The 26,060-nt window shown below is 40.9% G+C and overlaps 3 protein-coding genes across 10 annotated transcripts in view; 2 read left to right on the forward strand and 1 right to left on the reverse strand.

Annotated features, from left to right (window-relative positions):
* The first annotated feature begins 1,562 nt into the window (after positions 1 to 1,562).
* LOC116452144 (small integral membrane protein 10-like protein 2A) lies at positions 1,563 to 9,676 on the forward strand. Its single transcript, XM_032126328.1, has 2 exons — positions 1,563 to 1,793; positions 3,263 to 9,676. Exons 1-2 carry the CDS (start codon positions 1,608 to 1,610, stop codon positions 3,281 to 3,283), a joined length of 207 nt encoding a protein of 68 aa, XP_031982219.1. The 5' UTR covers positions 1,563 to 1,607; the 3' UTR covers positions 3,284 to 9,676.
* On the reverse strand, positions 9,175 to 24,729 carry LOC116452142 (translation initiation factor IF-2-like). 8 transcript variants are annotated; one of them, XR_004243416.1, is made up of 5 exons: positions 23,976 to 24,409; positions 23,636 to 23,740; positions 21,483 to 21,588; positions 20,817 to 20,947; positions 9,175 to 12,806 (listed from the first exon to the last, which is right to left on the reverse strand). XR_004243416.1 is itself a non-coding variant. In XM_032126324.1 (3 exons), the coding sequence occupies exons 1-2, from the start codon at positions 24,726 to 24,728 to the stop codon at positions 23,732 to 23,734; spliced, it is 717 nt and encodes a 238-aa protein (XP_031982215.1). In that variant the 5' UTR covers position 24,729; the 3' UTR covers positions 21,483 to 21,588; positions 23,636 to 23,731. The 8 variants fall into 8 exon arrangements, 1 of the variants encoding a protein (XP_031982215.1); XR_004243412.1 differs by lacking the exon at positions 9,175 to 12,806 and adding an exon at positions 13,202 to 13,632 and having other exon boundaries at positions 23,976 to 24,408; XR_004243415.1 differs by lacking the exon at positions 9,175 to 12,806 and adding an exon at positions 14,160 to 14,753.
* Positions 24,493 to 26,060, forward strand: part of CYTH3 (cytohesin 3) — a 48,911-nt gene continuing 47,343 nt past the window's right edge. The window contains exon 1 of the mRNA XM_032126321.1: positions 24,493 to 24,757. Coding sequence (XP_031982212.1) covers positions 24,727 to 24,757 — 31 coding nt within the window. The 5' untranslated portion in view covers positions 24,493 to 24,726. The remainder of the gene's footprint in view (positions 24,758 to 26,060) is intronic.

Genomic DNA, 26,060 nt, shown 5'->3' on the forward strand with positions numbered 1-26,060 from the left:
TCAACTGGTATCCAATTGCATTATCTGCCAATTTCTTTGTTGGAAAGCTAGAGTGTTTTATCAATCTCACTATTTAATGAAAAAACACTGATGCTAACTTGTCATTATGACCTAATTTAGCAATTATATTGCCTATTTTAGTGTAGAAAGTAATTTAAATCGAAATTTTAAAATTGATACTGTGTCGCATCTGTTTCAACATGCAACATGAGCCAGAACTAATGAGACTCTGGCAGACATCTAGTTAATCAGCTTCCTGATTTAACCTTTGTGTATCCTACCTTGTTTTCCAGTTAATAATGGAAAGCTGCTAAATGTCCTGTTCTGGAATTATTCTTTCTCTATGCATCAGCTTGATTCTGTGGCAATAAAACAGTATTTTATAAGGCATTTATATCAATGTATTGATTTTTCTGTTTCATTTCAGTTACTGAAAGTTGATTGAATGGAAACTATAAAGAACAGTTCCAGGGAAAAAAAATGGGGCCATGTCCAAATATTATATTGGTCCACTGTTCATCTTTTGGGATATTTTCGCCTACTTGAAAAGTGTCGTGATGGTAATTTATCTCAAAGACCTTCCTAGGAAATGCTCGCAAAATGTTTTTAAAATCTTGTGTGTAACCTGCGCCTGAACAGCGTATTTTTAATTCACTATGTAACTCAAGTATTAGCTGGAAAGGCATAGCAAGTATTTCCTTGTGACAGTAGCTGGCTCACTGAATTCATCACCTGGCTGTGTAAACAACGAAATTACAAAAAAGCACACCCAAACCCAGAAACCATTACTGACATTTCCCACTGACTGAGAGTAGCTTTGGACGTTAGGAGAAAATTCCCCCATGTGAGGGTGGGCAGGCCCTGGCACAGGGTGCCCAGAGAAGCCGTGGCTGCCCCATCCTTGGTAGTGTCCAAGGCCAAGTTGGACGGGGCTTGGAGCAAGCTGGGATAGTGGAAGGTGTCCCTGCCCACGGCAGGGGGTGCAACTGGATGGGCTGTAAGGTCCTTCCAACCCAAACCTTCTATGATTCTATGACATCCGTGGCCCACGCAGCTGTCACTGAGCAGGCCAGAGCGCACACCTGGGTCACGCCCTCAGAAAATGGGGAGGTTAAAGTTGGGTATCAGTAGAAGGCTCTTCCCCAGGAGGGTGGCTGGGCTGGAACAGACTCCCAGGGAAGTGGTCGCAGCACCAAACCTGACAGGAGTTCAAGAAGTGTCCGGACAACGCTCTCAGGCACATCGCGGGATTCTCGGGGAGTGTCCTGTGCTGGGCTAGGACTAGGAATCGACGATCCCTGCGGTAATTCCGTGAGCTCTCCGTGCGCTCCCAGCTCTCCGCCCCGCTCCGCGGCGAGGGGCGAGGCGGCGGCTCGTGAGGGCGGCTCGCGAGGGCGGGGCCGCTCCCGCGGCCACCGCGCCCCGCCCCCTGCGCGTGCGCAGCGAGCAGAGCCGCGCGCTGCCGCAGCCCGGCGCGGCCCGGCCCGGCGCACGCGCGGTGCTGACGCCCGGCCGCGCGCCCCGCCCGGCGGGCACGCGCAGCGCGAGGAGGCGGTGGCGGCGGCGGCGCCCGGGCGCGGCGCGGCCGCGGGAGCGGGGGTGGGTTTATGGCGGCGGCTCTGTCCGCGCTCGCTGCCAGGCTCTCCCAGTCGGCCGCGGCCAGGTCCTACGGCGTGTTCTGCAAGGGGCTTACCAGGACCCTTCTCATCTTCTTCGACCTGGCCTGGAAGCTCCGCATCAACTTCCCCTACCTCTACATCGTCGCCTCCATGATGCTCAACGTGCGGCTGCAGGTGGGCGGGGGCGGCGGGGCCGGGGCGGGCTCGCGTCCCGGTGTCAGCGGCCGGGCCCGGGGCTGGTTCGCGGCCGCTGCCCCGAATAACGGCGGAGCTCGGCCGGACGAGTGCTCGTCCCCGCGCCGGGGCGGGGGCTGTGCCCTGCCCTGTGTCACCCCGGGCGATGTCTCCTGGGTTGTGCTGCAGCCCCGGAGCCTTGCCCTCGTCGGTGGCCAGCTGTGAGTGCCCCGCTGTGCTCCTCGCTCTGCGTGTTAGCAGCAAACGTGTCGCCTTCCTGTTCCTAAGACATAGCTGGCTTAAATACTGGGAATAAACTGTGAATATGTGCACTTTGATAGCGCGCTCCTGACACCAAGGAGCGAAGAAAACAATTTCCTTCATCTATTTTTTTTTTTTAATCAAGAACAGTTGCGGCAGAGAAAACGCAGCCAGTTTTAAATACCAATGTTACTGCATGAAAAAGATGGTTCAGATTTAATTTGTATCTCTCCAGTTTTGAACCTGTTTCTACAAAACATGGAACTCTCTAACACAGCTTTGACCTGTTGTAGGGTAGAAGTTTCATTGTTTTTGTGATGAAATGAAAGATTTACTTTTAACTTAACTGGCAACAGAAGCAGGCTATGCACTGTCACTACAAACATCTCTTCTAGCCAAGGATTGGCACTCTTCGTAAACATAGCTGTAATGAAAGTTTTGACATCTGGCCGGTGGCCAAGTATTGAAAGACAAGTCTGGTTGGAGTTTGTTACTTGTAAAAGATAATTTGAAATGGGAAGAGGTCAAAGTATGGCATATCCTATTTTTGTTTTGGGAATTTGCCCTAAAGTTCTGAAGCTTGAAAATAAGCCACACGGCCAGGAGTGGTACACGTAGCTTAGTAACCCTGGTAGCTGAAAAAGCCTTGTCTTTGCTGGTTATCAGTGTTGGGACAGTCCTTTGATTGCGCTACAGCTGATACCTGCTAACTGTGCTGGGGCAGCCAGTGTGACCAGTTCCCTCCCCTCCAGGAAGCTGTTCTTGGTACATTGTTGATTTCCAGTGTTGTGTGTCTGATTTCAGCTTGCACTTCTGTTTACAGGAGGATGACTTTAATATTAACCTTTCATGCTGAGCCTCTAATCAGTCCCAGCCTGTGTTTCTATTGGTTAAGGGAAATGCTGCTGTTACACAGCGAATCTCTCTGGCTGCTCGTTTGCTGACTCACTTTCATGCCTGTCACCAAAAGAGAGCTTGTAGGAGATTAAACTGAAACTACAGAAGGCGGCTGGTGTTTGAGTATACTTCCTAGCCCTCTGGATGTGCTCAAGCAGCCTGTAGGGAGATTTGTCTGTTGGGACAACTGTTACTTTCTGTAGCTGGGTTATTCTTTCTGTGAAAGATTTTGAATTATTTTTGGTTCTTTATAGTGGGAACTAGGAAACTGGGGTATCAGTGTAATAATTTCCTGCATTCTTTATCTTTAGGTCCATATTGAGATCCATTAACTTGTGATTTGGTGTGCTGCTTGCACTGTATGCTGCAACTAGTCAGTCACACTCTTCTTCAAATCCAGCCTGTTGTGAAGCAGCAAAGCTGTGCTCGTGTGCTCTAGGACTATGAAGAAAGAAGATTTTACCCAGAAACGAGTACGTGACGATGGCCCAGATCATCACAAGCCAGCAGCTCATCTGACACATGTGCATTCCATGTTGGACAGTTCTCAAAATCATCGTAGCAGTTTACAAGAATTATATAACATCGGGAATTGTTCTCTCTTTAATAATATACCTCTGCCTTCTGGTGGCAAGGAAATGCCTCTGAGCTTCAGTGAATCAGCAGGGACGAACTCAAGTGCAGCTGCTCCTTGGAAGGATTCATTTCATCTGCATTTTTCTTCTGGGAAAGACAGTCTCGATAGGGCTTCTCACTGCATCGATGGTATCTCAGTAACAGGCTGGCTGGAAGAAGCTTGTAGCATTTCTGGAGACTTCAGCTCACGCTGCCCAGGAGACAACTTTGTATGTTTTGCACAATTCTGGCTGGGAAATTTGCAGTATAATAAAAACCTGTGGTTTCTGGAATTAGAAATGAGCAGTGGCAAAGAGAATGAATTGCAGTTTGCATTTTTTAAAGTATTGGAGCTTGGTGGACTTCTTGATCCCTGTTCTAAGAACAACTATGCTGTGGGACTCATAAACAACCAGAAACCATGTTTTTCTCTTTGTTACTTAAACCTTGTATCTTCAGAGCAAACACTTGGATACGAGCAAATGCTTTTGAATATACAATATGTGACTAATACTTTTCACATCATACAGCTAGTGATCTCTGTGCTAGCTTTTGCACTAGCAGGTCTCTGGTGTGCAGTAGTGAAGGTAAAAAAATACAGAGATTTTAGTAACTACTTTTTTTAATATTAGCAGAAAATAAGAGACAAGGTTACAGTTCAGGTTTTAGTGAGAAGTAGATAGGTAAAGTAAAAATTATAGTTGTGTAATTGCTGGTTAAACTAGCTGTTAGAACAGTAGGGACTTTTTTTTTTGTAAGGAATAGCTGCATCTGAGTAAAGAACTTCATAATCTTCAGACTCTTTGGGACTTCTGCAGGTCTGCTGTTAAACTAAACTAGAACCCAATTTGATTAGCACAGATCCTTTGTTTTCTTTAGAGTTTGTATTGGTGGAGTGTTCTGGCTAGTACTATTTATAACCATTTCCAATGAAACTTGTTTCTTGTAGAATTGAATTCCTGCTCTGAATCCAACAGCAACTAATATATCAGTCCTTAAAACACTTGGAACTGGAAAGCTGTTGGGAGGGTGGTCTTCAATGCAGCATAATTCTCAGCAGTGTTCACTGCTCTGTTTTAACAATATCTTGTGAGCTTTATTGTGCTACAATAGACACTGTAAACTTTCTAAAACAATTTTTTTTTCCTTGAAAAAGTGATTGTTATTGCTGAAGTACATTAATAACTTCTGGGCCTATTGACTTTGGCTTTGGGACAGGCTTCTAACAATGAGGTTTGCCAAAGAATGGGGCAAAAGTGCTGGACTCCATAGAGCTGCTGGTGAATAGCATTTTGAGGAACAGGCTTCTGTTGGCACTTCAGTGAAGTAACTCATTGTGCAGTAGGTGAAACTTTGGATTCAATGTCCAAAATTCTCAACAGAGACGTTGCTGTAGATGGGCTTAATGTGCTTTAAAGGTTCATGTAAAGAGGGAGGTGTTGGTGTGTGAGTTAGGATGCATTTTCAGCCTCCCCTTCACTCTGACTTAAAAGTGAGGACTCAATGTGGAGTAAAGCCATGCCAGTGATTCACACACTAGATATCCTTTTTGCCAGCTGGTCTTGCTTCATCTTGGAAAGAGGGAACGTGATGTTGCATTTAGTTTAAACTGAACTTACCTGGAAAGCCAGTAGAATTCCCAGTGTGGTGTTTATTGGGCTGTTAGCACACGTGTGTAGAGAAGTCCTTGATTACGAAGATGAGATGCTGGTTATCAGTGTTACAGGGAGAAATGCTGGAAACTTTTAATCTTATTTGAGTACTGAAAATAAGATCTATTACTTTTTATGTTAAATGATATGTTGTGTTTTCATTATACCCATTGGCTGATTGTTTCTTTTGGATGCTAAAAGAGATGAAAGGCCACTTACTTTAATTTAGAAGATAACTTTTTCCCTGGTATTTAAATGATTGTTTAACTTGTAGACTTTTGACCATGCAATTACCTGTTATGAAGTGAGCAAAAGCCCCAAAATAATACTGGATTATGTATTGTAAGTACAGTAAGTATTGACAGCAACAGTTCCCTCTTAGTCAAGCCATTCGCTCTCATCTCCACTGCTGGAATTTATCAGTCTTGCAGTGAGTAGTATTAACACGTGGTATTGCAGAGGTTCAGGATTCTTGAAGTGATGTGGATCTGAAATCCCAGAACACCAGAAAAAAAGGCTCTTCTCCAAATGTCTGTGGCGTGGAGTTACGGTGTTAAGCTGCTGTCTGCCTGTATCTTGACTCAAAAAACCACTTGGCAGAGCTGAGGGCAGAGGAATGAAGACAGGGAGGGGAGGGGTTGGAGCCTGTTAAAGCTGGCTTGATTGCTAAAGACATGAGCAACATTGTACAACTCCATATTAACCTCTCTAAGCAGCTCCATAGGTACAGCCATACTCTCCCTGTATGGTGAGTCTTACCTTAAGTTGTGCATGAACACAGTCCTGCACCCAAAAGTTGAGTGCTTGGACTTCTGTACAAAGGATCAATTGGCACAGCTGTACCTGCAGTTGTTACTTGAGACCCTGTTTGTGCAGCTGACTGGTTTGGCCTGGAACATTCTCTGCTGTATGTCATTTGGGCACTTCATGTTTTGGGAACCACAGTTACATACAGGAACTTGCAGCTGAGACTGTCAGGTTAATGGGCAAAAGGAGTAGCTAGAGGCATAAAACCATGAATCCAGTTTTTAATGCTCCTATTTTTCATTGTGATTTTAAAGGGGGGGGGGAATGAAACATGAGAGACACCACCAGTAAACTAGAATTTAAATGTGTGTACAGCAGAGTGCCAAGGGTTTTCTCCTTATTGATGACAAGCCTATGCAGGAGGAGATCCTGGAATGTTGAACTGTGTTACGTATCACAGTCCTGTTTTAAGCAAAGTCTTGTTTGAGTGCGTGGCCTTTCATCACTTATTACAGGATCACTTTAAATACAACACAGCTAAGTGAAATGATGGATGGTTGTTGTGTATTATATGTCTATTGAACATAAGATACAAAGAATAAGTCTTAAGTGAGTGGATTTAATCCATTTTAAGACAGTTTATATACCTTGCCTTGAATTTTATTGCTTAAAACCTAAAGGGTAATTTTAACTTGAACATTCCTTCTGAAATTCAAATAAAGGATAGTTTGGTATGTTAAAATCTCATGTAATATACTGCACTTTAAATCTGGGGAGGCCATGAATTGATTGAAAGCGCTGTTCTTGCAGTAAAAGAACTGTCTGCCCTGACAATGTTTAAATGGCTTTTCCTGTCTGGAGGGAGAATAGGGAACCTGAAGGATGGCATCCATCCTTTGAAACTATAGATAAATCTAACACTATATGGTTTATGCCATTGTTTTCTTCCTATAGATGTTTTGATACTAACTCATCTCAAAAGATGGAAGGTATCCTGGCCAAGAACCAGTTTGCGTGGAGTTTCATGGCTTCACTACGCCCAATGTGGAAAATTTTCTGAGTTAATGTGCTGTTAGGGCTGAGACTGGCTCAGATGATTATTATAGTACAGAAAAATAACATTCTTAGTAGGGGGTAAGGGACCTTTATACTCAACCAGGAGTTGCCTTTGTATTTCTGTATTTTGTCTCTCATCCTGCTCTAGAAAGAGGTTATTTCTAAGCAAAATGCCAGGGTTCTACTAAACAACTTGTGCTTTCTAAAATTTCATTGATTAGTGTCCAGATCCTTCCTGCACTACATAGCAGAGTTTTATTTCTGCCTTTAGAAAAGAAGAAGATACTCAATATTTAGAGAATTTCCTAGTAGTTACACTTGAGTGAAAATTTACTATATGGTATACTGCTTTGAGAAGAAAATATACTTTTAAATGTGTGTGCACAGAGCTCTGCATGTAGATAAAAAGTGTTTTACTACAGTATGATGTTGGGATGCTTATGCAAATGCTTCTTTACTTTCTGACACTGCAGTGCAAAAAGCAGCAGAGATGGTGGTGTTACTTCTCCGTGTGGTTTTAGCCAGTGCAATCCGAGCAATCGTGTGTTTGCATCATCCTGCACAGGAGACAGTTCTAGCTGTAGACATTTTTTAGCCTTTTGCTTTTTCAGTGTTGAGTTTGGTTTTGTTGCTGTTTGAGGTTTGGTGGTTTGTCTGTTTGTCTGTGGTTTATTTCTCTTTTTCTGAAAGTTATTTTTAGGATTATAAAGACTGCACTTTCTTAAACTTTGCCAAAGTTTGCTTCCTTTCTCCTTCTCTCCACCTTTGCCCCTTATAGGTATACACATTTAATTTTTGGAAGAAACAAGCCTGTATGTACTCTCCTAATATATCATCTTATTGTCAGGTTGCTACTTTTGTTTTTATGGCCTGGTCTTACATATATTCCTGTCCCTATGATTTCTCAGCATAAGCATATGCTGATATTTTGTTCCACCTCAGAAACAGTGTCCTATAATTAATTATGCACAACAAATTGACAGAAACCATGAAGAGATGTAAGAGTCCTAGTCTCTCATTAGGGTGTATGACAGGTAGTATAACTGGCAGAGCAATATGCAGTCAATGGGACATATTTCTGCTTTTTTTCTCTTCAAAACAGCTGCTTTAATTAAAATCCAATATTTAATTTGCATGTGTGGTACCTCTGTCAGCTGAGAATTGCAGCTAGAATTTGCGGTTTACAAAATACAGTAAGGTCAGAACTTAAATAGTGTAACTTCTCAAAAAATTAAAGAGTACATTCACGTGAATATTTTGAAACCTTTTTTTTTTCCCCTAAGAGTGCACAGAATAAAATGTGTTCTGACACTTTTCTGTGATGCACAGGCAGTAACTGAGGGCAGGGGGGATCCTTTTTAGACTGCAGAGCCTCTAATCCTCATGGAAGAGATGCATTTGATAGAACTTTAAAATAAACCAATGTTGCCTATGAAAATACTGATACTTATTATCAACTCTCATACTTAAATTACAGGGTCATAGATATCAATCTCCTGACAGTGTGAAAATAAAATAAGAATAATAAATACAGAAGTGCTAGAATAATGTTATCCTTTACCAGCCTGCACTGGTAAAAGCAAATCCTATTGTACTTCGAAATTAATCCTCTACTGCCTCCAAAAATCTCAATTACCTTAGTCTTTTTGGAATTAGTGATACAGGATTCAGCCTAAGATGGTTATTTCATTGTTAATGATGAAATAAATTTAAAAGCTAAAACATTTTAGAAAATGACCAGAGAAGTTTCCACAAAGTAAATCTGCCTTGAAAAGGTCCATTTTATTTCTGTGATCTCTATGTATTTGTAGTCTGTTTTGCAAATTCCTTCCTTCTTCATGGAAGATCCGTATAAACCTGATAGCAAAAGTGGTCAAAACCAAAATTGCAAAAGTGGCAGTGTTTAATTTTCTGTTTGTAGTCAATTTTAGCTATTATCAAACACTACACCTAAATGTAATTCAAGCTTTTGTTCTTAAAAGTAGGGAAGTCTAATATTCAGTGCCTGATTCATCACTTGAAGTTGAGTGAAACCGTTTCTTGAAAATGGGTTCTGCTGCCTGATAGTGACTAATTTTCAATGCTGATACTCAATACTTCCTGTAAACTGTGATGTCATCCCTGCAGAACAATTTTAGTCTATGGCCTTGGTCTTTGGCCCTATTTTTTTTAATTCTTATTTTTTTATTGCAATGTGGGAGGTGGAGAAGGCTGGCACAAACCTTTTTTTTTTTTTTTTTTAGTTCCAGAGAAAGATGTTTACAACTTTGTATGTATTTTTAAAATGTATTGTGACACTTTTAACTTGGGAGAGAAGTTTCCATAGTAGACTTGAAACCTGAATACAGACTTTTGAATATCGGGAGTGCTCCCCAAGCTGCCAGAAGCTGTTGACTGCGATGCTGCTCGCTCACACCACAGGAGGGAGTTACACATCAGTCTTTGGAGTATGTTGAGTTACAGCATTGTTAGTACTTCTTAGTACAGTGCATTTCAGTTTGACTTGTCTTATGGATTGTCACTGCAAATAGGTTAATGTACAAAATCAATACACAGCAGTAATGTATTGTAACTGTTTACAACTGAACTCAGAGTACCAATGGATGGGTTTTGTCAAGCTATTTAAAAACAGAAATAAAAATCTTTTTTAAAAGACACGAGGTGGTTTTGGTGCTTCTCAGTGCAATTTTTCATTGTATAAATTGTATGGATGTACTTAAAGAGATTGTGTTTCTGACAATATAAAGTCAGACAGTGAGTGCCTTTTTCAGAGGTACACTTCGAGAGATCTGTGTTTACAGAAACAAAGCAAATTTAAAACCTCTGTGAGAATAAAAGGACTCGGTGCTTATACCTGACCTTGGGGATTTGGTATTTGAACTCAAGGCTAGCTTAATGATGTTAGCCACATTATTCATTCATAAGCATTCTTTTTGCACACTTTTTTTTTGGTGAGAAACCTTAACAAGCCAGTTACTTTCAACGTAATTCCAAGGTATTTCCTAACTAACTAGCTCCAGTCTTGCAGCACAGTTTCATTTTAAAGGGGAAAGCAAACCACGGTAAATACATGTAATGGCCATAGCCCCTCTCTTGCATCATTGAGGATAAACATTGCTGGGTGCTTCTCTGCACAGTTAAAATCACCAAGATAATAACAGATATGCCAGAACTCTTGTTTTTGCTGAATGAAATATTCCCATTAATGGAGCAGAATAAACATGTACCCTCTGCTTAATGTTGAACATTAAAAAAACCATACTAAAACAGGAGCCACTCACCCTTCAGAGATGTCTCTTCTGAAAGCTGCTATCAGGTGGCATTTTGATTCTAAACTCAAAAAACTTAAGTTTTTGTTTGATCTGGGGGTCCTTTGCTGCCACAAGTTTTGAGGAAGTATGTTATTGTTATGGGCTGTATTCTGAAAAGAACTGGTATTGGCAACCCTGAAGAAAAGGCTGATACTTTAAGTACAGAATTAATATGTACTATTTTTCTTAATGATGAGTGCTGAGATCATATTGTCCCTCAAAACAAGCATTTAAACAGGAAAAAAGGAGGGGGGACAAAACTGAATATAATAATCTAATAAAGTTCTGTAAGGTTTTGGCATGTGGTTAGATCTCCATGGTTAAGAAAGTGTTATCAGTGCTCCCTGCACATCACTGTAGGTTCCTCATGGCTTTTGGAATTTGTGTGGCAGATCCTGAAGCAGTACATTGTAACCTTTGGGTCTCCAGGATGTTCCAGCCACCCACTGTGACCGTACTATGTTACAGCCTTAATTACTCATGTTGTCATCTCTTTCAGATGGTTTACCAGTAGTTTTATATACATTTATATAACTGGGCATGATACCTGCAATGGGGAATGCTAAGGAACTCTGAATACTGAGAAATAGACATGCTACTGTGTGCATATCCAAACCTCTTCCTATTAGGATCTGAAAGGCTTTGAAGTTGGATTCAAGCTGGTGGCCTATGACTTTGTGGTAGTCTCTTTGTTCATCTCATACTGTAAAATTCTGTAAGAGCAACTCGTCTGCACGGAAGCCCAAATTTCCTCTCTGTGAATCTGAGATTGCCAGAGGAACCTTTTAGCAATTTCCACTCATCACAACATTTATCTCTTCAGTATGTTTCTTAGCTCTTGCTTTTTCTGGCAGATATTATAGCAGCTTAAAATTTAAAAACCCCAAAACCTCAAACACAAGTACCAAAGATTCTGCTGAAGATACTCATATTTCTTAAAGAGACGATTTTTTAAAAGTGGAGTGCTTTACCTTCCATTAAAAAAGAAAGTATCGGATGGGGTTTTTGTTATCAAGAACTGTGGTGTGTTTGTAAAAAGTACTTGTAAGTCTTGAACGTTAGGAAGTGCTTTGTCTATTTGTTATCACAAGTATGTTTTAGACGAATCAAAATATTCCTTTATTTATCTTTAACCTTGTAGTTCAAAGAAAAGAAAAGAAAAAAACCAAAACAACCACATTTTGGAATTCTTTCAAGTATTATGTTTTGTTAAAAGTGTCCCCAAGGGCAAAGGACCAAAACCAACACAGACCTCTTGCTCATTGAACAAAAAGTCAGCAGCAATGACAAGCAGGATGTTTTTGATGCTTTGTTGGTTTTTTTCTGGGGCTAGTGGCTGAAGCCCTTAATCACTTTAGCTGGAAGTTATTCACGAATAACCCTTCTGAGCTCAGTAATCCTGTCTTGCTTTGTATCATAAAAAATCTTTTCTACAGCAGGGATTCCTAAATTGCTTCTCAGATCTCAGCCTTGCATTCCAAGTAGTGCATGCTGACTGCAAGCACGTATGACCTGCTCCAGAGCTAGAATAGTTACAGCATTTCCAATTTCTGCCTCCTTCAACAGAAAAGCATTTAAGATTAAAACAACAAGAAATATTTTATGATGTTGTATAGCACCTCCTTAAGGGTTCGCTTGTACCCCTTCAGGTGTTTCCCACTTTAGGTCAGGTTTGTAGATGCTGAATTTTCTATCACGCTGAAAATCACAGACTAGCACAAAAACTTGTCAAAACAGAATGAAAATTCAAACCTTTTTTGAAGTTGGACAGCCTTCTTTTATCTTCTGTTCCCTCTAGCTGCTTTCTGAGTGAGAACATCTGTACAGACTACAGCAGGTTTCAAGTCCTTCACTTTGATATACGGTGTTATGTTCCCAACAATCTGTTGCTTAAAATAAAAGCTGTCTGGTCTGTGTTGTCACTGTCAATCATAATTTTCAGAGCTCTTCCTCACATTTTCTTTCTGGTTTATAATCATTCGTTTGCAGTTGACAGCTGTATCTTCTGCTTTCCTTCTCTTTAGCTAAACTACTTACTTGCCAATGCTAGCAAGCAGAAGTCTGCAGAGATTTTCATCACTGGATATTTTGTTACAGTCAGTTCATCAAGCATTTTTGCTACTTGCTCAATTTACAGTTAATTCTAATATACCTTCATAAAGTATCCATAAGGAATTACAGAATGGATTTTTGAGCAGCTTCTCTTTCATCACATAGGAAGTGGTTTTTCTGAAGGCCCCTATTGAAACAGCACTGCCCAAAGGTTTGATTCCATTTTGTATATGGCTATTGTTACTATAGTTAGTATAAAAGGATGCTTTTATAAATGAAAATACCTCTGGTCAGTGATTGTTATTCACATGTGCTTGTTAAATTCAGCAGGTGATCTGCCTCTTCTGCCTCCTAGCAGATATTCCAGCCACGATCAGATAATGGGATACACAAGATGATTCCTCTCAGCCTAACATGCAAACCTGAGAGGCAAGGAATAAACTCATGGAGAAGAAACCAGAAAGACCAACCAATTAAAAAAAAAAAGTGTTTGAACATATTCTTGGTTTAAAGTGATAGATCATTTTGCCAGAAACATGGGATGAGAAGGTATGAATTAAAACTTGAGACAGGGGGCAACCTAGCTATGATTTTCCTTTATAACAGGAACTGTCAGATAGGTCATATCACACAAGGAGGGTGGGGTTAATTAAGGACTGGAAATGGGCTCAGAGGAAATAAAAAAAAAGCACAAATATTTTACAACCTTTTGTGGAAGAGGAAAATCACACTTCTACTATTATTCCCCCAGAGGTATTTCTGTTGTCCTTCCAGCCCTACATGCACCTTATCAGAATGCTACATGGAGAAAGCGAAGTTGGGTTTTTTTGGTTTTGGTTGGTTTTCTTTATTTCAGAAAGTGTAATCAATAAGAAAAGAAATCTGATAGTAGGATTTATCTGTCTAAGTACCTTAGAGTGGTTTCAGTAGGACAAATCACAGCTCCAATCCTGTAATCCAATCACACAAGATCAGTACTGATGTCTAGCCCTGTTGACTTAATCAGAGCTCTGGAGCTGAGGATCTGCCTGCGTGAGCTGAGCCACAATGCCTGGACTTGGTGATTTATGGGAATATCATTAAATTTAGTCTGGGTTAAAAGTGCAGCCCTACCCACAGCAGAGTCAATGTGAATCTTCCCAGCCATTCAAACTGAGACAATATCATGTTCCTGAAGGGCCTTGAAATTCATTGCATCCATTCCAAATACCGTGCTCTTCATAGAACAGCCATCCTTAAGTGTATTATCTTGGAAAAAAAGAGTCAGCATTTACCAACTGAGAACTAGAAAAATAAAATACACCATGTCTAAAGTTATAGCACATGGATGGTCTTCTAAGAGAAATTTCCTCGGAATTCCAGTTTATAAAAGGGTAACATTTGCTACTTTATTTGAATGATTAAATTGATAAAAGCTTTTGATAAGACTTTTTACAAAGCTTTAAAGTTACTATTTCTTTTTAATCTTAGACATTCTCACATGAACTGCTCCAAGTAATTGTTAACAAGGTTATTAAAGCTTTTTATGCAAAGGAAGTGTACCTTTTTTATTTCCTGGAGAACTAAATTCTGATTTTTTTCTTTCTCAGCTACACATTATTCATTTGTGATACACTGGGTATTATATCACTTTGCTTGATGTTGGTGCTGCAGTTAAACATAATTTTAATATTTTTATCTACTGCTACTGATCAAGAAAATACACTGGAGTATCTTCTTGAAATGGAGAGTTAATGAAGTCACACCAAAATTAATTATAAAGTCCTTACAAGAAATTAGGCTGTTAGAGAAGAAATGGGTATATTTTCAGAGCACCTTTTCTTGTCACAGTTTAAATAACAATACTTCTTTTTTCAAATTAATCTGACAAACATTGTTAAGTTATATAATTTCTTGTCACTGTAAGGAAGAATCTACAGTTACTTTGGCCAGTTATGCTAAATTGTGTTACGACTGACACATTTACTGGCACAGCAGTGTCTCCTTGCCATTTCCACTTAGAACAGAAGATAGCCCCATCAAGAGTAAATTCAATAATTCAGGGAGAATGTCACATGACATCTCAAAAAGTTGCTATTGTTATCATGATAAAGAAGTACTACAGAAGTGTTAAACAATTGTTGATTGCTAGCAGAAGGGGAGGAGAGATTGTTTTAACGAGGCAGACTCCAAACTCAAAGGTGGAGTTTGTGTCTAAACTTTTACTAAGGGGCTCTGTAAGGAAATTAAAGAGTTCCCATTATTCAAGTGACTGTTGAATGTGAGTGGACAGGCCTCTGTTCAAAACTGGACTGAAACCAAGGTAGGATGTCCAACCAGCTTTGCAGCAGCATTCAGGGAGTATTTTGCTCATCATGCTCCCAGCACACCTGTAATAATGTGATCTAGAGATAAAAGGCCATTTTGTTAACATAAAATAGGAAATTGTAGTTTTCCTGACTGCATGTAGTAACTATATATAAACACATATATAACATACACATGCATTAGTATCTGCTTGTTTAGATCAAGGATAAATTTCTGCTTAAGTGCTTTCCATAAATGATTAAAAGTGCAGTAGAAAGAATGGAAACACACCCCAAATGTGTAGCCATAGGTGCTGCATGGTAAAAGCACACCTTTCTTTGCTGTTGTATAATTCTGGAATTAATACAGACCTTCCAAAAGCCCATTGTGATAAAGATACTGCTTTACTCATTGCTGTTGCCTATGGTCAGCATTCTGGAGTAACATCTTTTATTGATTAGCAGTTTAGATTTCTGAGAATACTGATTTATCTGCATTTATCTGTCATTACTTATAAAAAACCAATATTATCTCCTTTCTAATAGTTTCAAGGCATCATTTCATTATTTTAGCTGAAGAATATGAAGAATTTATCTCTTTTTAACTCATATCAGAATATCTCAGCTTCACTAAAACAAAATTAAAATGACATTTATAGAAAGGAAAGCTCTGTACAAATTATGCAGGAAGTCCAGACCATTTCAGGGAAAAGCAGCAGCTAGAAAAAGAACTGCCAGGCAACTGTACTTTGTGGAGAGTAAATATGGAAATTCCACAGAATCAAGCAGGACACTGGAGATTCAAATATAAGAAACATATAAAAATACTCCATACATTAAATCATGGAATGATTTATATGTATGGAGGAGATAATTACTCTGGTCAACAAGATGAAAAGGTTTTAACTGTGAATGAGATAATATTTAAGAACATAACTAGTACTTAGCAGTGTATTTATCTTGCAAATGTGATTAAGATGTTGAAAAAAATTATCAGTTTGTTTTAATTGTAGTTATCTGCCATCTTGTTTTTCAGGTTTGGAGTCTTTCATACCTGCCAAGCTCTGGAAAAGCCTTACAGAGTAAAGAGCAAGGGCATGATTTGGTAACTCATGAGAGTTTATCCGTGTTCTACTGGATACCACTTCCAACAGGAATACCAGGACGCAGGCCTTAGGAGGCCAGGGGGAGAGAACATCCTTGCAGGAAATAATTCATTTGTTCTCAGGTGGTAAAATAACAGAATTAAGTATCCCAGATTCTCAGGCTTTTGAAGTGTTCTCAATCAACAGCAGATTTCAAAGACTTCTATGTGAAAGTCTTTCAGGCATAACTGTACTGTTATTCCCTAATGCTTTCAATTTTTTTCCCCACCAACATGAAAAGAAATGGAGAACATAGTCTATTTAAAAAACATATTCTTTATCCAGTGTGAGAACATTGAGCAGTCCACATTTACTTGAGCAGCTGTGCATTAAAACTGCAGTAGAGTGAATAACTTTTTATAAAACATGCTTTAATAGTTCCACTATTTTGAAATAAAATTATTTCCTTTCAAAATACAGCTCCACCATCATTGTTTAATTTTGGATATTTGGGAATTTCATATATCCTGCTGAATGGCACACTTGATCGATGCACACATCCTTAAGAGGAGAGCTTGTATCTGTGCAAATGAGATTTCTGCTATTTGAAAATATAATGAAACTTTAAAAAATACACATTAAAAAGAAACAAAAAAATTTTAATTAAATTACTTTGTAGGACATTACTGTTTCAAATGTGTCTATTGTGTTTTCTACACGAACTCAAATTTTTTTAATGTTACATTCCTTGTTTAGTCCAAAGCATGGCAATTTGCCAGCCTGAGCTTTTAGTGATAAATTCTGCTATACAAAGCAAAAGTTTTTATATGTGAGGCCACTTCCTTCTGCTATTTTATCATCTTCCTGGTTTTGTCTGTTTTCAATAAATGCCTTTGTATTTTCACATCTTTTATATGCTTGTATACACAGACACTTTCCTCTGTATGAAAACTGATAGTTGCAAGTTGGTAAGGATAAAAAAAGACAGACTGTTGACTTAAATTTCATTGCACTAATACACTATATGAATGCTTTTATGTTACAGTATTAAAAGACCTTAACATTGATATTAGAAGTATTTCCTGAACTTGGCAGTGGGGTGGAGAGGCAGGGGTGTTGTTTCATAACAAGGTTTTGAAATGGAAATAATCTCTGGGTATGGCTACACTTGAGTACTACAGATTGGCACATGAAGGCTGGGCTCTCACAGTGAATATGCATTATTAAAGCATCTCCAATTTAAACATATTGAAGTTTAAAATATAAAAAGAAATTATGGTGGAGGCTGAACACCTCTCCTTCATCTGTCCTAAGGGGCTGAATATTTCTGCCTGAGGAGAAAAATCTAAAAAACTTATCAGTAAAGAGAAGCCATAGAGAGCCCTGCACACACAGTGGAACCCGAAGAATCTTGAAGGAAAGGAGAATTTGAATTAGGGGTGGTTAGAGGAGAAGAATGAGATCAGAGGGGGGAAAAGTTGAAGTTGCAATGCAGTGATCTGGAAAAAAGCTTCTGGAACTTACAAGAAAGAGAAGCTGTCCCTGCTGTCCCTGCCCATTTTAGCAGTCTGTCATGAATTCCTCTTTCCCACAAAAAATTGTTACCAAGGATGTAAGCTACAAATCATCACGTACTAATCTTTTTATGAAGACGGTTTTTTGTTGTTCTGTAGACCTATTGTTCTTTTGCAATCATATTAATAGACTAAAAATAACAAGGGCAGTTCTACCAGACTTAAATTCTGTTTCTGAAGAATTATTATTTTATACTGTGCTGATTGAGATCACAGAAATCCTTTTCTGACCACAGAAGTAGAAGGTACCAAATTCATCCTTCCTGTAACTGTACTGAGGTAAATGGAGTTACATAAGGAATTAATTTGACCTGTCTCCTCCATTTCCTTGGAAAAATTCTTTGTTTTAGCTCTTGCCAAGTTTTAACTTTGACTCTCCCTTGCTTAACATCTTCTTGTACCTAGAGACAGTTTTTCTTTCTTTAAGACTATAAAGAGAAATACAGCAGGGGAAAGATAATTAAGGTGAAGATCTGCTTTTTAAATTTAAAGTACACTTCAATTATGGTAAGAAAATGCCAAAACCTTTTTATTTGGTATAGATGTGTATGGGATTATTCTTACATCTGTGAGGATATGAAAGGTATAAAACAGTACATATAACCATGAGAGGGTAAGGGTCTAAGGAATGTTTTTTGGCATAAGACCCATGTGTTTATTTCTAACTGCAACAGCTGAAATAAACTTTGGCTAGATACCATAAGAATTTAAACTACTACACATCACCTTTTAACAAAGAATCATCCCCTTTCCCCTAGACTCGGCAGGTATATTCCAAAATAACCTATGAGAGAAGCTGAAAGCCTCCTCTCACCAGTATATAACCACAATTCCATAATGCAATAAATTTAATCTTTGGATGGCAATGTGGCATGAAATTCTTTGTGCAAATTCAACCCAGCAGTACAAAGTTATTTAAAACCCAAAACCCTCAAAAACAAGGACTGGTGAGTGGTTTTCCTCCTGATGGTTTTACATTAGTTGGTATCATCTGTCTTCCTGCTGCCAGTAAAACACCAGGATAAAGCTTGGTCTAAACACTAACTCACAGCTGGCTAACCTTGAAAGAAATGCAATTACATGTTCATATTTAATCTTGATCAATTTATTACCATTAGATGATCTAGTATTACACAGATGAGACATAACAAGCATGTAAGCCTGAGTATAGGCTCAGTTTGGGACGGGCTGAGCATGAGGGATCAGGAAGTGAAATTGATGGAGAGTCTGTGGTTCAGAATAAGGCTGGAATTATGCAGGGATATTGTCCCCACAGACAAATTTACAATCCAGCAGCCTCCCCTCCTTCTTTCCATACCATCTGTGTGTCACTGTCTACCAGTGCTGCAATTGTGCCAATGCAACTGTTTGTGGGACCAGAGCGTGAATTTAATCAATGGAGCAACTCTAGTTCAAAGTGATTAGATTAGACATGACTTTGTAAAAACCTGGATTGAGTGATCTGATTTAAGCGTGGCTTCACAAACAGCTGCACAAACAGCTCAGAGGCCACTAAAAGTCAAAATCATTAGTTGCCAGTTCCTGCTCCTGTCTGAATTTATGGCTCCATATTTATTAAACCCAGATTTGTGCACTGCTGACTAGCCAGCAGCAAGATTTGAGCCAGCTCATGTGGAGATATGCCATTGCATTTCACCCACTGGTGAATCAGCAAGAGCACCTGGTGTGACCCTTCTTACACCATGTGTCATGAGCAAGTACAGCTTGTCACTTGGCTGCCACGTGTGCCAGGGGATGCCAGCCCTGGTACACTGGGACTTGGCTGAGAAGGCTTCTTCAGGCAGAGAGGAGGAACTGTGGGGGCTCCCATCCATCAGCTGCTGCCATGTGCATGCAGCCAGAGCAGGACTCATGCATGATTTGCAGCCCAGCTGCAGCTCCCACTGTAGGATGAATTAGGAATTTTACATTCCCAGGCCTTGGTGAGACTGGAGAGTGGTATGTGAGAATACATCTAACCATGCCAAGCTGGGGTTAGCCAGCAGAGGGGAATTCAGACTGTGGCTACTTCTCAGGGTGGGAACAGTCTGGCCTTAATCAGCACATTCTCCTTTGAGAGTTAATTTACATCAAGTTCTTTCCTGAGATAGAAAAACCCTCTCAAGCTTCATGCAAAATTCCACCCATGATCTGGTTCAGCCCATGTCCTTTGAATCCAAGTCCTCTTTTTTCTGTTTTTTCTGCTTTCATGCTAGAAAGCATCCTGCTTGTGTCTAGTACTGTGCATAATTATTACAGGTAGAACATGTTCTAATGCAAAGTATATTTCAGATCAGAAGCATTACAGAGGTGCTGGACCTTTGCAATTTCTAATGCATTTTGTTTTCCTCACTGGGGAATTCTGGTGTTTTTTCCTCAATGACTCACAAGTGGCCTTATCGGTGTTACACAATGGAAACAAGCGCTGCCTTCCAAAACCAGTAATATTTGATGCTAGCAGTAGATAAAGCTCATTTAGAAATCTTAAAAAACCACAAACCCTCAAATGTGTCAAGACCAGGAATTTAAAATAAACTGCAAATAAAATTCAGGACGTGATTTCAAAGGTAATCTGAGAGAACCCCCTGCAAAATTCTTAGAAGAGAGGTATGTTTATTCTTGGGGGTTTTGACTATTTGAATGGAACTATCTTCCTATCCATACAAAAAAGCACTATTCATAAAAGACGTTTGACTTGCTAAGCTTTAGCTCTGATGTTCCCCAAAGCAATATAAAATACCTGCATGTAAATTTCTTTTGGCCTAAATGCAAGGTACAAGCACTTTTGAAACCTTTGAGACAACCAGAAAACAGGATTTTCTATAAAAATGTTTTTCCAGCTGAGAAAAATATGATACTTGTGACAACACAAACATTTTAAGAAACAATACATGGCTAAAACCCATCTGCCAAGCACAGGAAGTCAAAGAGTTTGCCTGAGGGGTTTAAGAGTACCAGATTATTCAAGTACTGATAAAAAAAACAGGGAAAAAAAAAAAGACATGCTGATGGACTAAGACTTTCCTGCATGGAAACTATTAAGCAATGCTTCTTAAAAAATAATAACTGTTTGATTGTCTAGATTTGAAACAAAATTATTCTTTATTACAATGGCTGGGTATCAATGACTGATTCTATCAACAAGATGTTGTTTTAGGAAATGTAATGCTTGCACCATTTTTCTAAAAATGTGAGAGCATCTGTGTGAGCAAGTTGTAAAATCAACCAAACAAGTCTAGACTACAAAACACTGCACACCATCTGTATTGTTTAAGATGTATCTATATTCTTTGGGATAGACCTACATTCTTTAAGACAGATCTATATTCTCTAAGAATGTATTATCAAGATTGTACAGATGTTCATGTCTTTAAGATTAACTGTTCTCCCTAAGGGTAACTATCCTTCTTACCAAATCTAACAGAAATCACACTAAGCCAGAATTGCAAATTAGTCATGTCTTGCCTGAACACACGAAATGGGAATACCTGCATGGAAGTGACTGCCTCCTTCAGAAAGATTTCAAAGTCTTCCCTCCAACAGTAAGGAGCATTATTCCATCTCCCTGTGGCTGATACTGACATCCAGCCTGATGGCCCAACAGTTATTTCATTTCTTTCTGCAATAAAAAAACCCAGAATTTTATTTCTTATACTTGAATACAATGCTACTATCCATGTATGAACATCTTCATAGCTCATGCTTTTGATTAGAAATAAAAACTTTATGAAATCTATAATCGTATAGTTTTTATTTTCATTCACTACTCTTGGAATCTGGTTCAAACTGAAACCCACAGAAGTGGCTTAATATTTAATGAGCTTTATAGACCACAAAAATGTGATGTAAGTTTCAGTTGTCTTCACTGGCTCTCTGTGAAGGGACAAATGCCATAACAGATGTGCTCCTGAACCCTTAAAATGAAAAATGACATGATAAATTACTTCTTAGTGGAAACTGAATCAGAACAGTTACTGAACTATCCAAAGAGGGACCAAAAAAAAAAAAAAAAAGACAAAGTATATTACCCAAAAATTCTGCAAGCAACCACATTTACCATTGATGAATCAACCCTGCCAACAGCAGTTTTTGGAGAAAGCCCAATTTTCCACTAAAAATAATTTAAACAGACCTGCTATTAGACTATTACTTACATGAATGACAGACTATGAAGTTCTTCCAACACAGAAGGTTAGACTTGTGGATATGAAACTGCCAAACACACTGGTGGTAAAAACAGAGCTAAGACTACAGAAGACACTGCAAGAAAGGAAACAAAAAAAATCAAGCAATCTTAAGAAAACTGTTGATTGAAACTCTCAATAATATGAAGAAATAATTAAAATTCATATGTATTTTAAAGCAGAGGAACGATCAAAATTCCAGAAAACAAAGCAGATGTGACAGAATTAACCACATGAGTAGGAAATAATCTATTGGAGTTTGTCTTAGAATTTGCTGAGATTGTAACCTGTATTGCTTCCTGGAATCTTTGTTGGTAAGGAACTACCCTGTGTTTAATGATAGTGGTGTTGTTGCTGTTGAATTGCCAAAAACCAGGGAGGAGTTCTGCTATGGTAGAACTGCTATAGCTACGATGTAGAACTGTGACTGTAATTCTTTACTTGATTTTACACATTTTCAAAAAATCTACTCCTGACCTAGTTAGGTCTACAGCCAGACATGAGCTTTACTCTATACACAGGAAAATGAGGCAACAGGGCGAAAAGCTTGATCTTAAAAGTTTCTATGACACATCTCACCTACAGATTGAACAGCTTTGTCCACTAAAGCGCCTTGTACACAAAATTAACAGTTTTATGCTTAGAACATCTGTAGGATAAGGCCCATGCAAAAGGAAGTCTATTTATGACACACACAGCATGAATGAAAGAGTTTTAAGGAATATCTGCCATCCTTTCAAAGACACTCAGCCTTGAAGAGAACACTATAATTTCAATACTCTTTTGTACTATGTATCATTAATAAGTCATCCTGCTAAGGCAGGACTGGAAAGAACAGATTCTCCTTGAGAGAGTATTGAATGACATCTATTCCAGAGTTCCAACACAGTAAGCTATATATTCAGCAAAATACTGAAAATTTCCCTGTTCAGGTTAATAACAAACATATAATAAATAACATTTTCCATATCTCATGAGTTTGGATTTGGATTTCACCAAGAAGTTTCTATAAAATATTACAGCTGGTCACTTGGAACTAGGACAGACATTTTTCATATCTTCTTTGCATAACAAAATAATTTTTATATTTGCTATGAATTGGGAGAGTTTTAAAACTAGTATTGCTTCCGTGAGGTGAACAGGAACTTTGCACTGAATGGGTGGGAGGAGGACTGTTCTCCACACTTCATTCTCCCCTGCTATTAGAATTTGTGATTAGGCTTTTTTATTTTGGACTAGAATTTTCCTCGTAGCAAAAGTATAGTAAGGGAGGGAGGGAGGAAGGAAGGATGGATGGAAGGAAGGAAGGAAGGGAGGAAGGAAGGAAGGCTGACAAACAGAAACAAGAACATAAAAGCATATACTTTATATAAAGGTGTAAAACAACATAAATGAAATGAAAGCAAACAATCTGTGATCAATTATAAAATTAGAATTTTTGTCATGAACCAGATTCCCCACTAACGTAAATGAACAGTTTGCTCAGTGTGCAAAAATATTCAGAGCCCGCTGTCAGTTCATCTGCATTAAGACTTATTTTAAACCATCCTGTAATAGCACTTTATAGACATGCATTTCAAAATAAATCTCTTACCAAGGTGATGCTTCTGTTTTATGTAATCATACCCTTTTTATAACTAACTTACTAAACTTATAACAATATTTAATATAAAATATGAAAGACAAAGAGGGGTATTTTAAAGGTTTATGATTTTTAGATGAGGTAAAACACTTTATCACCAGAGCAGCTGTCAGAGCCAAACCTCAGCTCTCAGCAAAATGGGCTGTAATAACCAGCTATTAGCAGCAGTGTCAAGAGGTGAGTGCTCCTGACACAGCTTCCTAGCCGGTGCTCTGTCCCGTGCCAGCCTACAAAAGGAAAATGAAAAACCCGGTATTTTCCTGTTGGCTGACCCTTTCCTCCCACAGCTTCCTTTCTGAATAAGATTTTGACACGAACAGTTTTTTAAAAATAATAAGGGGTGGCAGGAAGGAAGGAAGGAAGGAAGGAAGGAAGGAAGGGAGGGAGGAAGGAAGGGAGGAAGGGAGGAAGGAAGGGAGGAAGGAAGGGAGGAAGGAAGGGAGGGAGGGAGGGTGATGTGCGCCAGTACAGTTCTGCTTACCTTTATAGACTTTGGAGGTTGCTGATACCCTGACTGCCATGGTAGGAAACTCACTGAAGATCTTCTTTATTGAAGATTAAAGAAATCCCACAGATGCTATGGCTCCTAGGGCAGTTAACCAGGAGAGTATTTTCTGTTATCCACACACACAATACTCACCGAGACAAATCCCTGCACCGCCCATGGGGCACAGTCCCACTTCTACACCAGACTCTCCATGACCCCTGTGGCAGTAGGAGCACCCAGCACCAGGCCCAAGAACAAGGAGCAAGCAAGAATCAGCAGAAAACATGCAGAAACATCAGATGTCTCGGGCTCTTTTTCAGAGACTTCAACCCACCTCGTCCCCCTTCACCACGCTGCTTCAGGCCAGCTCAGCCCTCACCTTCCAGTCTCCTCCCGCTCTTCCCCGCTTCCCTTTAAAACGGCCCAAGGAGTCTTTAGAACCCCACAAAAGAGCCAGGGGCTGTGCAGACATCTTCTCGCTCTTGCAGACCCCAAAACACGACCCCCACCGACATGAACCCAAGTGACTCGACCCAGGCTCCTCTCGCTCCCGACCGCCCCGGCGACCCCCGACAGCCCCCGGGCAGGTCGCTTTAGGGGCCTCGGCGCTGCGGGGCCGCGCCGTGCGGGACCCGCCGAGGACGGAACACCGCAAAGGGCAGACGGGAGAGAGGCTCCGCTGCGCCGCAGGGCTCGACCGGGGCGCTGAGGGGGACGGGCAGCGCGGCGCTGGCCGCGACCCCGCGGCGCGGGGGTGGCGGCGGAGGGGCCGGGCGGAGCCGCCTCCCCTCCGCCCTCCGCGGGTCACATGAGAGGGGCGGGCGGCTGGGCCGAGGCGGTGGCGGCTGTCGGGGCTGAGGCAGGGTTGGGCGGGGAGGGACGGGGCGGCAGAGCGCAGCAGCAGAGAGTGGCGGCACTGGTAGTAGCAGCGGAGAAGGAAGAAGAAGAAGAGAAGAAGGAAAAGAGGAGGAGGAAGAGAAGGAGGGGAAGGAGCAGGAGCGGCCGCGAGGCGCCGAGCGAGTGGAACGAGTCCCGGGCCTCCCTGAGCCGCGGCCGCCGCGGAGCGCCCTGCCCGCGATCCCAACATGGACGAAGAGGGTGGCGGAGGTGGCGGCGGTGAGTGCGGGGCTCGTGCGGGGGGGACGCGGGCCCTCAGCCGGCATTGCGGGCGGCAGGACGGCAGGAGCCCCTGAGAGCGGCCGCGGCCCCTGCCGCCGGTGCTGCCCCGTCCTGCCGGCGCCCCCGGGCCGAGCCGCTGTATCGGCGCTACCGAGCAGCGCCCGGGCGGGGGCCGGGCCACAATGGGGTCTCTGTGCCCCGTGCCCGGGCAGGGTCTGGCGGGGGCGCGGCGGGTCCGGGCGCTGCCGGGGGCGGCAGGGCAGGGCAGGCGGGTCCCGGCCCCGCTGCCGTGACAGCCCCGCGCTCGCTGCTGCAGCTGCTCCTCTGCTGCGAGAGGGGAAGGGGCAAAAGATAAAAAAGTGTGCGTCTGGCGGTGTACGAGCAGAGAAAAGAGTAATTAAGCTCTGCGAGGTCTCTGTTTGTGTGTGTCATCTTAATGGAGGCTCGGTGATAATCACGGGGTGGTTCAGCCAGTTTAAACGAGGTGAACTGTTTCCAAAGGCAGCGGCGTTTACCTTGCCAGATACTACTTTTAGAAAATCCGGACTCGCATGTTGGGGAAGCTTTTATTTGTATTTTTTATCTTTTGGAGACGGGCTTGCGCGCTGCCCCAGTTTAAGGCACTGCAGACGTGCCACACGCTTCCCTCCTTTAATTTATAATGTGTTTTGCGAGTGCGTGTGTAAAGCTGCTGCCTGAAATAACCAGTTCTTGTGTATCATCAGCGATAATGGTGGGTGAGCAGGAGCTGATCCTGCCCTGGGGGAGAGGGATCGACTGCATGGCCTGCCCTATATTCAGCGTGTCTGTGACCGTCTGTGCCGTGGTGGTACAGAAGGGAGCGATGGGGGTATATCTTAAACCAAATGCTAAACAGGCGGCCTTTGAATGCATTGGCTGATCTCTAAGTAGGTAAAGTAAGGGCTAAGCGCTGTATGATTAATAGTTGCGCGGTACTTGCTAATTCTAAATATAATTACCTAGAACTCGGAAATCAAGAGGGTGTGGTGTTTGTTTTGACAACTTGAAAAAATAATGCTATGATGAATCAGAAAAATAATTCTTCAAGCAGTGGGTTGGAAATGTGGCCATTTCTCAGCAGGCATTTCTGCTTGTTTTGACAGTGATAGACTTAACTCTTAAAAAAAAAGAATCTGAAAAAGGAAAGCTGAAGACAAAACAACTCAGTCCTGAAAAGTTATTATTCAAAGCAGTTGAACACTGTAATTGTAAAGAGCAGAAAGCTCATTTAACTCAAAATATGTTATTTTTACAGTATTATGGACTTGCATCTATAGTT

This window comes from Corvus moneduloides, chromosome 16 (assembly GCF_009650955.1).
Source record: "Corvus moneduloides isolate bCorMon1 chromosome 16, bCorMon1.pri, whole genome shotgun sequence".
NCBI lineage: Eukaryota > Metazoa > Chordata > Aves > Passeriformes > Corvidae > Corvus > Corvus moneduloides.

Excerpts from the sequence above, each read along its gene's own strand:
- LOC116452144 (XM_032126328.1), top strand. The coding sequence starts at position 1,608 with ATGGCGGCGGCTCTGTCCGCGCTCGCTGCCAGGCTCTCCCAGTCGGCC. Across the intron at positions 1,794-3,262 it reads TGCTCAACGTGCGGCTGCAG|GTCCATATTGAGATCCATTA; the intron begins GTGGGCGGGGGC and ends CTTTATCTTTAG.
- LOC116452142 (XM_032126324.1), bottom strand. The coding sequence starts at position 24,728 with ATGTTGGGATCGCGGGCAGGGCGCTCCGCGGCGGCCGCGGCTCAGGGA.